The 16,937-nt window shown below is 35.9% G+C and overlaps 1 protein-coding gene across 1 annotated transcript in view; it reads right to left on the bottom strand.

Moving 5' to 3' along the window:
• The window catches only part of PKN2 (protein kinase N2), a 54,709-nt gene that overhangs the window by 16,424 nt on the left and 21,348 nt on the right, over positions 1 to 16,937 (bottom strand). Inside the window, exons 2-4 of the mRNA XM_085068007.1 lie at positions 13,694 to 13,994; positions 5,714 to 5,865; positions 1,194 to 1,311 (exon numbers count right to left, since the gene is read on the bottom strand). Coding sequence (XP_084924133.1) covers positions 1,194 to 1,311; positions 5,714 to 5,865; positions 13,694 to 13,994 — 571 coding nt within the window. The remainder of the gene's footprint in view (positions 1 to 1,193; positions 1,312 to 5,713; positions 5,866 to 13,693; positions 13,995 to 16,937) is intronic.

Genomic DNA, 16,937 nt, shown 5'->3' with positions numbered 1-16,937 from the left:
TTCAATAGTTCTGAACTACAATGTGAGCATTTATCTTTTAAACTGCTTTGTAGCCAAGTAGATCCCTGATCAGTTTCTGATAATCCTCCTGCCTCGCTTGAAATCCTGTGGATCTGGCTTCTGCCAGCACAGAGAAATGTAAGAGATCCATACACTGACTTTGCCAAATAGTCTGGGTTAACCATTCTAACGTCCACATCTACAGTTTAGATATCCTAAACAACACTTCCTGGATATATTCCTCTCTGTTTAAAGCTCTAAGAATAGTAGGAACACAAAAAGGCATTGGAAAGCCCTTTCTTGCTTGAGTATCTTTCATTTTCTTTTAAACAAATGATATACATAACCCATGTGCAAAAATGGGGAGTTAAAAAGTGGTGTGCAAAAACAAACACAGAAACCAAACACCTCACATACAACAAAACAAAACATGCACACGTTTTTCATTATCTAGGATATATCCAGGCCCTAACTACAAGCATTGTCATACAACTTCGATATTCAGAAATGCACATGAATAAAGTTCAAGACTTAGAGATATACCCATTTGCCTGTAAGTTTCTAGTATATTCATGCTATTAGAGCTTAGGGGTAATTTTTTTATTATTTGAAGATTTGCAGCGAAATGCAAGCTTAAAAATACTTCTGAAATGCAGCATGAGTATTTCAAGTCAGGTCATTTTAAAAACACTTTTTTGTTGCTTTAAATAGTTGCTTACCACTCAATCTAGCCTAAATACCTATAAAAACAGGAAAAATTCTCCTCTATCTGTGCTTGCACTAGGAATAATAAGGTCAATCTAAGTATAACAAGCAGGCTTGGTACTGTATTTTTTTTTTAACATCAGATTATAAAGATTATATGCTTTAAAGAAAATCACAAATTAATAAGACGAAAGCATGCATGGAGGGAGAAGGTAGATCACAAAGCAAAAATGGAATGCATAAGGTATAAAAAGGATGATAAAGAGATTGTATTTCTCTTCATTACAATGAAGGTATTTTCCTTCAAGTCACATGTATTTGGCATTCCAACACACACAAAGTTTTGTCTAGTCTCTGATTATTTTTGGTTCATGCAAGCTTTATCAAACATTCCTACTAAAAATTTATGGTAACTCCGTGTGCATATGGGTATATATCCAAATGGCATTCTGACATTAATGATTCATATTTCCTTTCTACACCATCACCATTATCAAAAGCCAATTCATTGGTCTGGACTGCCTGAAGAATCTGCATCCTTATAACTTCTATTTTTGTCTTGCTGTCCTGAAGCATCTGCTGAGCTGTGGCAAGAAGTTTTCGATCCTATTAAAAAAAACAGAGAAGTTGTAATCATAAACTTCTTCATGGAACAAGACACATTGAAAGTTTCAAAACACACAGGAACAAGAACTAAATCTATGCATTTCATTTGGTATAGCATTAGGCAAACTAACCACATTATGATATTAGTAGAAATTAAGTTAGGACAGAGGCATTGGTTGATTAAAGACTATAAACCACTCCCACAGAAACTGTATGTGTTTCAAGCTGCGTAAAGGAGGCTTGATCTAGAAACATTACATGTGTAGATTAATGTTTTGTAAGCTGATACTAAAGAAAGAAGATATTAAGTGCAAAATACCTCCAAAACTATGTAGGATGTCTCCAACTTACTTTGGGTATGGTAAGAACTCTTGTAATAGACAAATTTGCTAGACCAAGCCCACATAAAAGTAATTGTACTAGTTAATCTGAGCTGATTTTCAATATTGAAATGAGAAATATGAAGTTGTTTACATAGCACATTATGTCTGCAGTACAATTTTCTGAACAAAAGAAAGCTGAAGATTTTTTGCATTAATACGTAACAAGCAAGAGCTACTTCATCAGCTATTTCATCAGCAAGCTAAGTACAGTACAGTACTTTTTAATCTAAACAAACTAAGATAACCAAGTTTCATTTTCAAAAGCAGTATCACAAGAAGCTGTTTAGAAGAGAACATTCCTAAAGATGAACTTTCATAAACTTCTATGGCTGCCATGTGGCTCCCTCTCTGTACTCTGGGAATTACCAGACAGTTTAAAGGTCATCTGACTTGCAATAAGAACAAAACAAAACAAACAAACAAAAAAATACAAGAAAATTTAAGGCAGTGTATTTGTCCTGTCCATGCGGTACCAATCAATCACAGTAATTAAGAGCACTCAGTGCAGATGTGCACCACACTTGCTATAGCCCACAGGGTATTTTGGTTAACTCATTTTGTAGCCATTCTATAACCTCATTAGTAAGTTACCTTCCCATGGACATGGTTTATACATATATTTTTAATTTTATAATGGAGTTATCAATTATGTAAGAAGCTAAAGAAATTAAATTCTTCCCTTGCCACAACCAAGACAAAGAACTGCAGTGAAGCTCAGGTGCCAGAGCTGGAAATACTGGCACCATGAAGCATACTGTAAGAAAAATCTGTATGCTGAGAAATTTACCTTCAGAGAGCTCCTCTATGACCTTGCACCCTATGTATTACTCACTCAGGTATTTTAATGCTGCCCTGTGTTCTGCAGGGTAGATACACCAAGATCTACATATCAAAAGAGTTTGGTTGCATGGAAAGAAATTGCATACACTCTGCATACCATAGGTTCACAACTCTTGAATTTAAGTTTTAGTATTAATCAACATTTTAGGGAGATACCACTAGTTTTCATATTTTAAGATTCCATGTTAGCTATCCAATTAATGATCACAATGACTTTCCTAAATCAGTACTTTCTCAAATACAGATGTGAAATTTTGAAATAATCACTGACTTTAGCAGAGTATAGGATTTAAACAGCAGATTACAAGCCACTCTAGAATCCAGTATTAAACCTCATCCAAGCATAACTCTGATGTACAAATATGCTGTGTTTCTTTGTCTGTATCTTCACTTTTATCTTATTTTTAAACTTGCTGCTCTCGATTATCCCTCATAGTCTCTTACTGGAATGGATTTGCTTGCTCAGGAGCAACATTAGCCTGTCAACGTGTAGAATGGAAGCAATTCAGCATTACAGAGATATCCTTGTGTTTTAAAGAGACAGAAGATCCCATCTTCAGAATCAAAATGTATGTGTAATGCTCAGCAACTCTTCTAGTGTTGTAGACTGAATACAAAGCATTTCAATGCATCTTCTGAGTACAGAAGAACTGACACTGCCTGTAAAACTGATCTGCAAAGCTGTCATGGGATCTCAGAGAACCTACACACGTCCAAGGAAAGATGATCGTTATCTCAGAAATGTTTAAGTCCAAAAAGGTTGAGCTGAATGTTACTGAAGCAAGTAAAGTACAAAGGGAAAAGCTTCCCATGAGATGAGTTTATTAACAGACTACTTTTTCATTTTTAGAAAACAAATTATAACCTTCCTCCATTAAATTTAAGTCTGAAAATAATACAACAGATTCAAAATTAGATCATATAGTACACTTGAAGAAAGGTCACAAATGAGTTTAATATGTCTAAAGATAGTCCTATGACTACTTTTTAGAGAGCTACTGGGTTACTGGGATTGGATTCTAACTGGGGATTTTCTGCCCCTTTTGCCCACCCACATCCAGATGCTGGATTCTTTTAAGCTCTGCTTTTTAAAATGTAATCAGCATGCTCAAGCCTACAGTTCAAACCTGCCTAACTCACTACTGAGCTTAAAAAAAAAAAAAAAAGAGAGAATGAATACCCACCATTTCCATCCTGTTTGCTGAAGTGGCTGGCAATGCTTTTGTGCTTTCCAGCTTGCTCTCTCCTGCCCAGTTACTATATACTCCCAATCTGGTAGGCTCACTTAAGCATTTACCAATCGCAAATACAAGATTCAATCATAAATTTTAATTACATGTCTCAATCTAAAGCAAACCAGAATTTATCTTCTCTACCTAGTCTGATCAAAGCCTGCTAATAATGTCTAATATTACAGCCTCAGTGTTTAGTTAAGTTTTCCAGCCTGTTATAAGTTTACTTACCAAGGGTTTATTAGAAACCTAATTCATGTACGTCTTTTGATCCATTTGGGTCAGCTGATTATTAGTTTTAAGTGTACCTGATGTTAAGGACATGGCCCCAGAGGATGTAGACTCCAAGGGTTTCCAGGGACTGTGGTGGATGGACAGCATTCCCAGGACCTTAGTCATAATGTGCACTCCAGATATTTCTTCTATTTCCCCCAGCTAGAACGTTACAGGTCACTTTCAGATAAGGCTACCTGGGACAGAAGGAACTTGATGGCACCTCTGGTCCATTGAGTCTAAACTCATTTTCTGGGAGAAAGCAGCACTGCCTACTATTTTTTCAAGGTATAAGGAAGTTCATACAGTAGGCAGATACAAAGTGATCTGTCTCTGCACCAACACCTAGCCCAAACTGAGTCACAAACATGAAGTTCCTTTCCAAAACTTTCTGGTTAAAATCAGTTATAAGGGGTAGCAATGTAATTCCCAGATGCCTACTCTTCAAGCCAACACTTCCTTTCAGTAAGTTCACTGACCTAGGTAGCTGTTGGCTCAGCTAAGATCTTAAAACCTTTCAATTTTACTTACTACTGTCTGGACACAAAAACATCTAACCAGGTTACTACATAGTATTTGTTAGGTCTACTCCTGTGTTTCCCCTTAGTTTGGAAATTAATCTCCCTAATGATCTAGTAAATGTTAATGAAAAGAACAGCTAATGAGTAATGAATGAAAGGTGAAGGAGCAGGTAAGCAGAGCATCTTCCCCTCCCTTTTTTCTCATTTGAGAACTATGACTGCCTTATACTCAACAAAATGTGTTGTTGTTGGGGGTGGGGTTTAGTTTCTGGATTTGGTTTTGTTGACTTTTTTGATTTTGTTTTGTTTTCTTTCATTTAAAAGTTTTGGATTGTCTTTCACTTAAGTTAAAGGATTTTTAGAGTACAATGAATTTTATTACATAGAACAAATATGTAGTAAGTCAAACCCATTTAGAGATTAGCAAACACTTTCCCTCTACCTCCTTGGAAAATTCTGGTGCTACGAAGAGAGAGTGAGTGCAAGTACTCAAAATTCAGATGTAAGAACAAGTGTGGCTTTATATTTAATTTCACTTTTTTCTATCAGTTTCTACCTCTAGATGACCACACTTCCATAAAAAAAAAAATTTCCATGTGTATTTTATGTGCATGTGTACCAATGCAGGTTATGACAACTCTATCATACTACTACACACTTCTGATTGAAGCATGTGTTCGGCACAGATCTTTTTACTGCTAATTACAACTAGACGACAAGTTCAGAACATACTTGGCAATACTGCCTTTTTTGTAATTATCATGCACATTACAATGTTAAACTAATGGATCTTTTTATTTTGAGTGGAGCTAGGAAAAACATCAGACACCAATCAGTGTCCTACCAAGCTTTGCTGCTAAGTGAATCCCACATGGCCAAAGATTACTAGATGTACTAAATTTAGTAAGCCGGATTTATTATTTAGGTTGACCTGCATCTGCACAAACTGATAAAACAATCATTTCAGTGGGTATCAAATCACAACAAAAAATGGTATAATAATTTGTAGCAGATTTGATGTAACTATTTAACAAAAATATAGCCCAAACTAAAAATAATGAAGTAGAATACTGTTTAGACATTGTACAGTCACATTACAGCAATATGAAAATCCATAGTAATTTCATGATCTTTAAGCATTCCAAAGCCTTACCTTTGAAGAGCCATTTGAGTACATCTGTATCATATTTTCTGCTCCCTGTTTTACCTTCAGTTCTATATCCAACTGCTTCTTTAAGGCCATCAATCTGTTATTCGTAGAAAACCGAGGATCGCTATTTGGAGTATCAGGAGTGCTAGGACAATCTGTGAATTAAAAGTAAGCTATAAATGTGCAGAAAACAAACTAGGAAGAAAACACCCAAACCACTCACCAAACACCCACCTTACACTCTATTCTATGAAGTTACAGATTAAACAGAACTGGAACATCATACTTGAGAATTAAGACTGACCCTCCTGCCCAGAGCTACTTTGCCACAGCACTGCAAATGCGCCTTAACATGAAAAGCTTCCTGAAAGCCCTGTGACTCCTACACATGTCCTAATTCACATGAATCACTTCCGGGACTGGGCAAACAGGCAGGTTTGCAGCTAAGTCTATTTTTATTTCAAAGGAGATTCATTTCTCCTGGAATGTCTTGAATCAATTAAAAAATGCAGTTTTCCATTCAGCTTTCTTACACTCCTGATTTTAAATCTAAACGTTTTAAAACCAAACTTGGATAACAGTATTAGATACTAATGAGCACTGTCTGAATACAGCTCTTGAGTAGATACTCATTGATTTTAGTGTGAATACTGCAGACACTGTTTATGACAAAATTAAGAACAGATAAAGTAAGCCTTTTTCTTATTGTAATGCTGAATGTTTTCTGCTCTGGAGTCATAACAGAATTCTGGGATAACTGGATATATGGGCAGACAGGTTACTGAACAACTGACTGATCTGTGGGAAGGATAAAGCTTTTTCATTTGACAATATTACTGTGTTTGGGTCTTCATCTTGTTGGATTAATGCAAGTTAGTTTTATAAATTAAATTATAAAGTCAAATTCCTTAACTTTTTGTAACCAGTCTATTATATAAATTCGTATTTCAGCTTCTACAAAATGAACTGTTAGCAAACTGAAAGTAAGTGACCACCAAACTATTTCCAACAGAACAGTCCTTAGAGCTAACTATCTTCCCTAACAGTCCCAATGACTTCTCTTCCAACCTTTCGGCAAAAGACAACTAATTCTTTCCACCGTAATAATTTTTTTTTTTTTTACTTTTTATTTCTTCTACCCCAACAACCAAGAGAATACCTTCTCTATGGACAAAAAACATTGGTTTCCTGGAAGACAGTACTTACTCAATACAAAGATCACATTCTTTTTCCAATTGTAATAATCTTCCTTGTATTAAAACCAGAATGAAGAAACAAGTTCCTGAAATCCTAAATTACCAGAAAACACAGGCAGTGCACTAGCAACTTACAAATTTTTACTTATGAGGTGTGATGGGGAGATGTCTTATCTGCCATTTCATATTTCTTCTGTAAAAGCTTCTGCTAACTATTTTTGGAGATTTAATACATATTGCTTCAAAGTTTGCTGGGTAGTTTCCTTCTAAATTGCAGTCTTTGCTGAGGCTACATACAGATTTCATACGTAAGGAGAAGTTTTAATTTCCTCTGCTGCTAATTCACTCTTCAAGCCACTTCAAGCCTCTTACTGCATCCTCACTACTTAAAGGTAGGACAGAAAATTCCAGACGTTAAAAAAAAAAATTAAAAAGAAAAATCTGCATTACTCCTCAGCTGTTTTGTCATTGATGCTGTCCACAGTGTTTTGGCTTGGATTCTCTGTGGAACTGCACTTGAACAGCTTTACCTGAAATCTGTTATTAGTAAAACAAAGATTAACAACATACTTTCCTATCACTTATGTCTTCACTTTCAATTAATCCTCACCTAATAATCTATTCAAAATGAGAACAAACATGAACTTGAAAGTCACAGTGTCAAGCCTCCTTGTAAAGTAGATTCATCATAAAAATGACTATTTACCAACTTTAGATTTATGATGCAAGCCTCTACCACTTAAAGATCCCAGCCCTATGATGATCCCTGTGAAGACTGTGGGGCTCCAGAAGTCTGTTTTCACAGCTTACAAAGATGAACACAAGCAGTCTTTCTTTGCATTAAAATAACACTCATGTTGCAAGTTAAGGACTAATTAGAGATACCATGTTTCAGGCTGTCCAGGCAGCTGTTATTATCTGCCTTTGCATGTCTCCACCGTGAAGGTGTAACCACATCACTTGCCTCGATCATCTCAAGAGTTGGTCTTGCTCGTGGGTGTAACCTACCCTCTACTACTTAGTTAAAATTGTTGTACTGTGTGCTTGGTAGTAACTAATAGCAAAGGAAACTTTTTTGCAATATGAACTAATTGCTAGGAAGAAGTAATTTTTTGCCTTCAGGCATAATAGCTGCTCACTAAACTCCCAAATATGGAACAGTAGTATTTTTCTTAATATATTATGTTTTTAAGACGAAAAAAATTTCCAATAGTTTTTCAGAGATGCTTTCCAAGGGACTCCTTCTACAGTCCCTCCAACCACCCTCCCCATTTCTACTCACTAAGCAGCTTGAGGCAGCTTCTTATAGAATTCAGATTAATTTTTAAATCAGCCAGACAAACCGGTTCTATGACAGAATGCATTGACAGTCTTAGCAGCAACACTACAGGCTACATCTGTATTAGCTGTTTCCTTTTCTCTTTGTTCTCTAAGGTTGTAATGACTTTGTTTGGCTAGTTATCTCATTTATTTGTGTAAAGCACGATCCAGAGGGGGCTCAAATCTCTGAAGACATTTCATTTTCTTCATAGAACAAATAAGTAATAAATTCATCCAGATAATTGCAATCAATGGGATTTACGTAAATGCTTGAACAAGAGTTAAGTACTAATAGCAAATTGATATTTCACTTTGAGAACAGAACAGAAGAAATTCCCCAATTTGCCCCATTTGTTGGTCAATAAGGGCAGGACAAGACTTGCCATTGTGGATACATTCAAGTACAGCTTTGCTTAGGACAGCAAGAGCTCTGCTAGGGTACAGGTTTAGGCTGCTAGGCCCAAATATTCTTCTTGATGGTGAATATCAAGGGAAGTAACAGATGCATTTCAAGTGAACTTTCCTTCAAGCAAATAGGCATGTTACTATGCTGAACAACTATGAATGCTGTTGCTTAACACTAGTGAGTTTAGTGCAGCTTGTCAACGTACATCCAGGCTGCTGGAAGAGCTGCAGTGCTGCTTCACCAGCACTTGCAATATCCTGTTTTCATAGAAATATAGTCATCAGACTTAAAATAAGTTAATAGAGATGGTTTAACTGATTTTTTAAAAAAATATTTGGATTACATGAGGACAATGGCAGTTTTCAGTCTGAAATGCTTATCTGAACTGTGATCTTTGCTCTTCTGAAAACCTTTTCAGTTTGGGTTTGTGCAATGCTCACCAGCAAAAAACTCTTTGCTTCTAAATTGCCTTTTACCATCCCTGCCATCTAAATTTTAAAGAGTAGTTACATAATTCTACTCTTCTGAGACTGCTGCTCATTCCTTTGGGATCTCCTCCCCAGATGCTACATATGCTATTTCTTCAGTAAGCTCAGTGTGAAATTCAGGATCCCACATAACTCTCTGAATTTGGGTTCCCAGATGGTACTACAGCATGCTGCTTAAATACTCAATTATAGCAAGTACCCTTTGGTAAATAGTTGATTTTAATCTTATTTGAGGATATTTAATTGCAGTTAGCTTCATCAGTGTCATACCCAACAGAGATACCTGCAATGCATTTGGACATTGCTGAAGGGAGGAAGAAAAATACATTGTCAGGCTTTTGTCATGGAGTCAGATGGTTGGATCAGCACTTGAACTAATCCATCAGTAGGTCTAAGGCAGTGGAGGACATTCTGCACTCAGAAAACATCCAGTGCTGACTTCCTGGAAACTTCTGAAAGTTCAACTGAATTTCCATTAGGTAACAGCTCATTCCAACTACTAAAAAAGTGACAGGAGATTGTTTCAAATTGCATCAATAATATTATTCTGTTCTGAGGTTTCCAAAAGTTACTACGAAATTCCTATAGATAGGAGCCCTGCAGATAGAGTCTGCTGTCTAAAAAGTCACTACCTATACCAGTTTGGTTGCAACCTCTACCAGGTTCCAGTAATTGGTGTTACATAAACACTTTGGTGTCCTACAGATAAACCTAGTCATTTGTAAAGGCAAAGAAATCCCCCAAAATCCAACAAATTATATTCTTAAACAAAATAATTTATTTTCTTTGCAACACCTACAGACAAATTTGATGTAAAATGGACAGTTTCCATGTTAGTTAGAAGAATGGAAGTAAAGGCAAGAACTTGTCTTTGAGTTCATTTTCTCCTTGTTTTATCCAGTTTTGTCAATTCACTCAAAGGGTTCCCATCATTGCACCTCTCTACCCACCTTAACTTCAGCTCTATAAAAAAGACTAATTTCCCAATTTATAGATTTTCTATGTATTAGCTATATGTGTAATTAAATCAGTGACTTGCTGTAGATAAGCTATTTCAGTCTTACACTTCCCTAAGTCCTATTAGAAACCACAGTCTGCTACTTTTTGCACGTACAAAACCATACCAATTTAATCTTTGCTACTGTGCAGAAGTATGTTTTCTAAAACAGAAGTAATCATCCCCATGTTATACATTACTTCTCTCAGATTTTCAGCAGTAATGGTCACTAGGCTTGTCCTACTCATTTTATGTTGCTGGATTCTGCTTCACTTTTAAGTGCTGACCTACAAATTTTAAAGTTCTGCATCCTTGTATGACTAATACACTGCACAACAAGGGCAGACTTGGGTACAAAGTCCCACTCCTAAAACAAACTTAGATTCATCAGCAATCCCTATAAGGTAAAGTACACCTATGTTAAGCTACAAGTTGTTTTGGCATCACACACCCACTGTCAAATCTACCCTCACATGCAGTAATACAGCTGTTTGTCAAACTGCATTTTCTGGTTAAAGTTTAGTACCAATTCTTCAAATAATTGTAAGCTTTCAGCTCCAGGCAAACTACCATAAAAACATCTAAACTTGCTTGGAATGGAATGTTATTAAAACACATTTTTCTACATTAGAATTGTTAATGCGACATTTAATGGTTTTAACATTTATTGATTACACTGTGCTGATTATAAAGCAGTTACACTAAAAATTAGTGGTTTGTTAAAAAATAATAGAAGTTACTGCTTGATACCATAAGCAACAGAAGGAGTCACAACAGCTTGTGTGGCACTTTTCAGCTCTAAATTGGGAGCACTTTACAAATATATGTTCACACCCACTTTCCAGATACGGGAACAAGGCAAGATCAAGTGACTGTTCTAAGTTACCAAAATGATATTTCAACCAGTCAACAGAACAGTCAAAAAATCTTTAGAGTTCTGGCCTGAGAGGTCAAAGAGATGAGCTCAACGAAATCTCAATCCTGACTTTGCTACTTAGACCCTGAAATAATCTACACAGTATATTCTCTAAGACAGGGAAAACCACATAGCCATGTGTTTAATACTGACAAGTATCAAAGTACACAAAGAGAACACACACCTTGACTCCCACAGCTCTTGAACCCTCTTTACCTTATTTTCAGAATACGTGATCAGCAGAGTCTAAAAATTGCCGGTATATTTCCTTCTGTCTTTTTAATGAATCGTTACTAAGTGACAAGAAGGTCAAACACAAGCCAAAGTCAAAAGCAGTAATAACAAATAAAGATAACCTCTGGAAACGATGCACTTATTCAGGGAGCTCCCACATTCACCACTAAAGGGTTATTAAATTCATTGCCTATTCCAGCGAAAGCAAGAATTTCCAAAGTGAGATATCTGTGAGACCTGATACAGAGGTATCTTATGTCAGATGGCAGTGACCTTTGGGGTTATGTGTCTATGTACTTCCTCATGTGTGTTTCTGTACACACACACACACACACACACACACACACACAGTTGGCATGTCATTTTATATTACCAACTTTATTTTGCAAAGGCCAAGCTCACTAATACCTTAAGTCAAACCTAAGGCTTCAGTGTTAAAAATCAGATGATCACCAAGATGACTTTGCACCCATTAGTCTCAAGACAGACAGAACACTGACTGACAGAGCTCCCCCTCCATGAAATACTGACTACGAATGAGGAAGGAGACAAGCAATTCAATTAAAACAAGGTAAACAGTACAAAAACTCAAGCATTTCAATTTTGGAGAGTGGGTGCTTGCAAATCTTTGATCTAAAAAGAGATACTAATAGAATTAAAGATTACTTTTTTTTCCTCAAGAAGGAATATTCAAAATATTCTATTAAAATGGGTATTGCCCAGGAATACCTGATGTGATACTTTACAGAGAATATAAAGATTTCAACAGAATGAATAAGTTTTTTCTTGCTTATTTATATAATTAAGACTGTACAACTTATTGGAATGGAATTTAAAATCATAGTCCTAAGAAGTTTAGCATGCAACAAAAGCATGTAGAAGCACATAAATTTATCAACCTTGATCTTTTATCCTTTGAAACTCTACTGCATTTCCTGAGACATGCACAATGACAAAATTGCTCATTAATTCATTATGATAAGGCTTTTAAAAATGCTACATTGGAAGGGAGCATTCCAAGAAGAGCACTCTGTGCTCATGCACTTTTCAAGTTCTACTGCTAGATGAATTTGCAATTTTATGTCTGCACAGATTTTTAGTATTTGTTTTATACACAGTTCATATACAATTCTCTTTCTGTTCCACTCTTCCTGTTCCTTTAAAAGCCACACTACTGTCAACATTTTCTCTTTAAGCAGATTTTCATAAACCTTAGCTGGGATGGAACAGAATGCTTCCTGCCCACCAAATGCCCAATGGCTATCTAGAAGCATATATTATTGTATTCATTTCCATTTCATGCTGCAGCAACCAATTTGCCCCACTAGTTCCAGCTGTGTTCCTGCTCCATCTCTTGGATCTTGCACAGATCAAAAGCAAGTAAGAGCAGAGAACCCAGAGAATACTGCACAGGCCCCCATGGACGTTTCAACATCTTTGCAGTATGTCACTGGGCCAGACTATGAATTTCTGACATCACCTGCCAGTATTTTCCTAACTTCTCACTGTAACCAAACTTTCTTCACAAGAATGATGCAGTTTTATTCCATTGTCCAAGCTTCCTCAGGCTTGGTATTCACTTCATATAAGCCTTCGATGGCTGGTGCACATTTATTAACCTTTTGCCAAGAAGAGTCTGTGCAATGTGAAATCACCAGGCTGGCAGTATCTCCCAGGTCATTCCACAGAGTTGAAAGAGGACTGTTTACTTTCACAACATTCCATCTTAAAATACCAACCCTGGTATTTTTAAAAAATACATTCAAAATTAGTATTGACTCACTGCCATACCACAGAAAACACTAATTAAAACCATTAACTACAACCATTCTGTGAAAACAATTTCAAATTGTCTTTAAAATGGTGGCTTTGCTGTGGAAAGGCTGGAGGCTTAACAAATTGCAAGACATGTCACCGTAAGAAATGTTTGATAAGTTAAATAACAGCATAACAGAAAAACATTTTCTAACATAAGACTTACGTTTAAAAAACCAAAACAAAAACTAACAAAAATTATAAGTATAAATGTTGTAATTTTCCTCCCATTGAATAAAAAGGTGCATTAATACTGATGCCTACAGAGCAATTCAGAGAAAGTCACTGGAAGAGTTCATGAAATTTGCTTTCATACAGTGAAAAGCTATTAGTAAACTGAGAGTGACTGAGAAAATACTTTCATATACTAAGAGCCGAAAGTGAAGAACTCATAGTTCATAAAATACATAGTTCATAAAAATGTTCCCTAAAAAACAATTTAAAATGCAAAGGTAGTGAATACTCATTTGTGAATCAAAAAAAGGACATACATAAGTAACAAGCTCACCAGCTACAGATTTGCTTGTTTGCAGAACAATTTTTTCAAGTGAAATGGGGGACAGCTTATCTCAGCTACAAAGAAAAACTGATTTCACAGAAATGCACGGTACCTGCAACATCTTCGAGATCCGTTACAACAATGTGTGCATTTAGCTCCTGTAACTTATGATGCAAGTCTTCTAACTTCTTATTTGATTTTTTCAAAATGTTGTCCACATAAGCCAAGTTCTTTTTATCCGTTGTGACCTTCCTGAGGTTCTCCGCTCCTTCCTTGATTTTAAGTTCCTTTCTTATTTCTCGCTTGATTTGGTCCTTTACTTCATCCAGCTTCTGCTGTACCATTGTGTCTGAAAAGTCCAACTTCTGGCCAGTACTCACATTCTCAGAGGTTACAAGACCTTTGGCATCCCCCTAGGAAGAAAAAGAGTAACATAACCACCAGGAAACACTTTCTGACAACACATACTTACAGTGACCTGAACTCAGTTAACCTACATTCACTAACCATGGGTTGCACTTGCATTGACCTAAAGCAACAATATCACAAGATATTACATGGTAACCAGAGTTACATTTTACAACAGATTTATTTTAAATTTTGTGACATCTTTACTATGCCTATTTTTAACACCAAGAGATTTAAATACTTTTGGATTTGTCATGGCTGCTTGCCTGGCAGCTATATGCCTCAGAGCTAATGACTCATGTTTGTAATTTTGTAGATTTGATTTGTGTTTTAATAGGCAAGATAGATAGAGGAAAGAAGACTAACTTCTAATAATTATAATCTACGATGAATTTTTATACATTCATTAGAATAGGTTCCTTTTAAAGACTGTTAAAAAAAAGGATAAAAAAACATAGTGATGTTTACAGTTGTTTAAAGAAATACAGGCATCTTTCTAAAGATTTGTCAAATTGTTACTGGAAATATATTTGCTAGGTCTTTTTCATTTTTTTAATTCTCCAAGTAAAGCCTTTCACTTTAAAAAATAATAACGATTTAAAAAATATCTTACTTTCTTGTGCAGGCAAGCTAGGCTGAAACGAAAAAAAGAAAAATGCTGCAATGATGGAACAGGAGTTGGTGTAGTAAGGGTGCAGGGGATGAAAAATCTTCAGACCTCCAGGACACAGGAGGTCATAACTGTGCCTAGCAGACATTCACATATCACTGAGAAGTAAGAAGAAAGGGCATGGTGTAGAACCTACATCAGTGAAGTTGATATATAATTAATTACACATGTGACAAGATTTCCTGTGCCTCACACACAGACCCTGGACAAGGAGTAGCGAGTAGGTCCTACCCAAAAAATCTCAGCTAGAGCAAAATGAGTGAAGATCAAAGAAGGGTTTTCCTGGACTTAGAATTTGATCCCATCCTAATTCAGAATTTACTTAATAAATGTCTGGCCTGATTTGCATGTAACTATCCAAAAGACCAAAATCCCAGCAAATTTTCTTAACTACAATGATGAAATTGCCCAGACTTCTGAAAAATTGGGTGGACAAAAAGGTATTTTAAGGCATAGTTAAAATGTTGAAATTTTTTGGCATAAAATTAGTTTGTCATCACTATTTGCTGTTGGAAAAAACAACAATACAGCAGAGTAAAACACTAGAAGAAAACATTCTAGAGGGAGTTCAAGGAGCACAGCATCAGGCTAATAAACTGAAGAACGTCCAGAACACAAAACCACTAGAGATACTCCACAGTAACTTTGTTTTCAAAAGAATCCGAATCACTAAGGTTGTGCCTGAGCCATACATGGCAACAGGTAATGTTGGTCACACTATTTCAATCTGTGCATATTCCAGCAATACTGCCTCCTGTAAGATCCAATCTACTGCTCCTCAACTATAATTTTACGAGTTTCCTGAATCTCTCATTTAAACATTTCTACCCATAGTTTCTACTTTTCATACAAAAAGTTTACAACTCAAAGATTCTTAAATATTAAAAGTAGTCAGAAGCGCCATCTTGCCACAAAAATTGACTATCAGTAAAAGAGACAAGTAAGCAATTTAGAAATGACAAACTGAGTAAGAAGTGAAAGGGAAAAAAAAGCCATCCAAATTTACTTGAAGTGCACTTGTGAGTGCTTTTCTGTCATTGCAGATTAAAATAAATAATTATGCATATGCAGAGAGGCTATTAATAGTTGTACCGGGAAGTACATGACATTGTTTCCATATATAGGCATATAAAATAGAATCAATCTTTTTTCTAAATAGAATAATCAATAGCAATGAGCAACTAGTTCAAAGGTTCATATCCGTAAGGAAGAAACCATCTACTGTGAGCTGAGTGTTTAGTTTTGACAAAACTGACACTGAAAATAAATTGGTATCACAACTGTATAGCAAACTACTTGTTTAAATAGTAAGTATATCCAAATTAGGTTAAGATCTTTGATTTCCGTGTTTGTCTAACACATAAAAATTAGGCATGTCAAAAAAGAGCATCAAGATTAGTATACTACTATTCAGCCTTTAAAAAGAGATTTTAAAAAATGTAAATAAAAGCATGTATTTTTACAGCACAAGTATTTGTGTCTGTTCTGCAAGCTTTCTAGAAATAAACTTATCACCTACTTCTTTAAAGCAGGATATTACACTTTCCGAAGTTCAGAGGAGAAAGACAAATCAGAAATGTAAAAAAACTCAAATCAAATAACAAAACCACCAAAACCCACCCTAAACCCAAAATACAACCTTTATTCTATGCTTTAATAGCAACTGAAGTTTGCTAAAATTATGCCAAGGATGTACACTTCTCAAACAGAACAATGTAATTAAGATATAAATAATTCAGAAATATTATTCACTGGGGTTTGCCAAAGAGACTTCAGTTAATTGTTCATCCATTGAACAATAATGTATTTTGTTACAGGGGAGGCTTTTTTCCCTGTACAAGCCCTATATCCCATCTGTTAAAGTGATGTTATGTTCTTCCATAAACAGGTTTTTGGAGCCCTTGTTCCAGACAGAGTCTCTAGCAAGTCTTCAGTGAAATTAAATCACCATGATCATTAGTAATTTGACCTCTAAATTTATAGTAATTGAGTTTAAGTTCTCCTCACTCTGAGCAGTCTCAGCAGCATCTTTGTCCCTGGATTTAAGGGTTTCAGGATAGAATCATCTTCTTCAATCTGCTTTTGAGACAGTAGAGAGCTCAATAGTGTGGGTGCTAACACGACGCTGGTCACACTGCCTGTACATTTAAACATTCTTCTTTATGTCCCCCACAAAAGCCACAGATGATACTCCTTCTGTCTCTCCTGTCATCCAGAGTTAATTATACTTTTGAGCAGAAAGTATTCTCTCACCTAGTTATCCAGATGTGTCGCCTGG

Source organism: Lichenostomus cassidix, chromosome 8 (genome assembly GCF_008360975.1).
Source record: "Lichenostomus cassidix isolate B80296 chromosome 8, HeHo_3.0, whole genome shotgun sequence".
NCBI classification, from domain to species: Eukaryota; Metazoa; Chordata; class Aves; order Passeriformes; family Meliphagidae; genus Lichenostomus; species Lichenostomus cassidix.
Note: the sequence above shows the minus strand (reverse complement) of the source record. Positions and strands in the feature narration are given on the sequence as shown.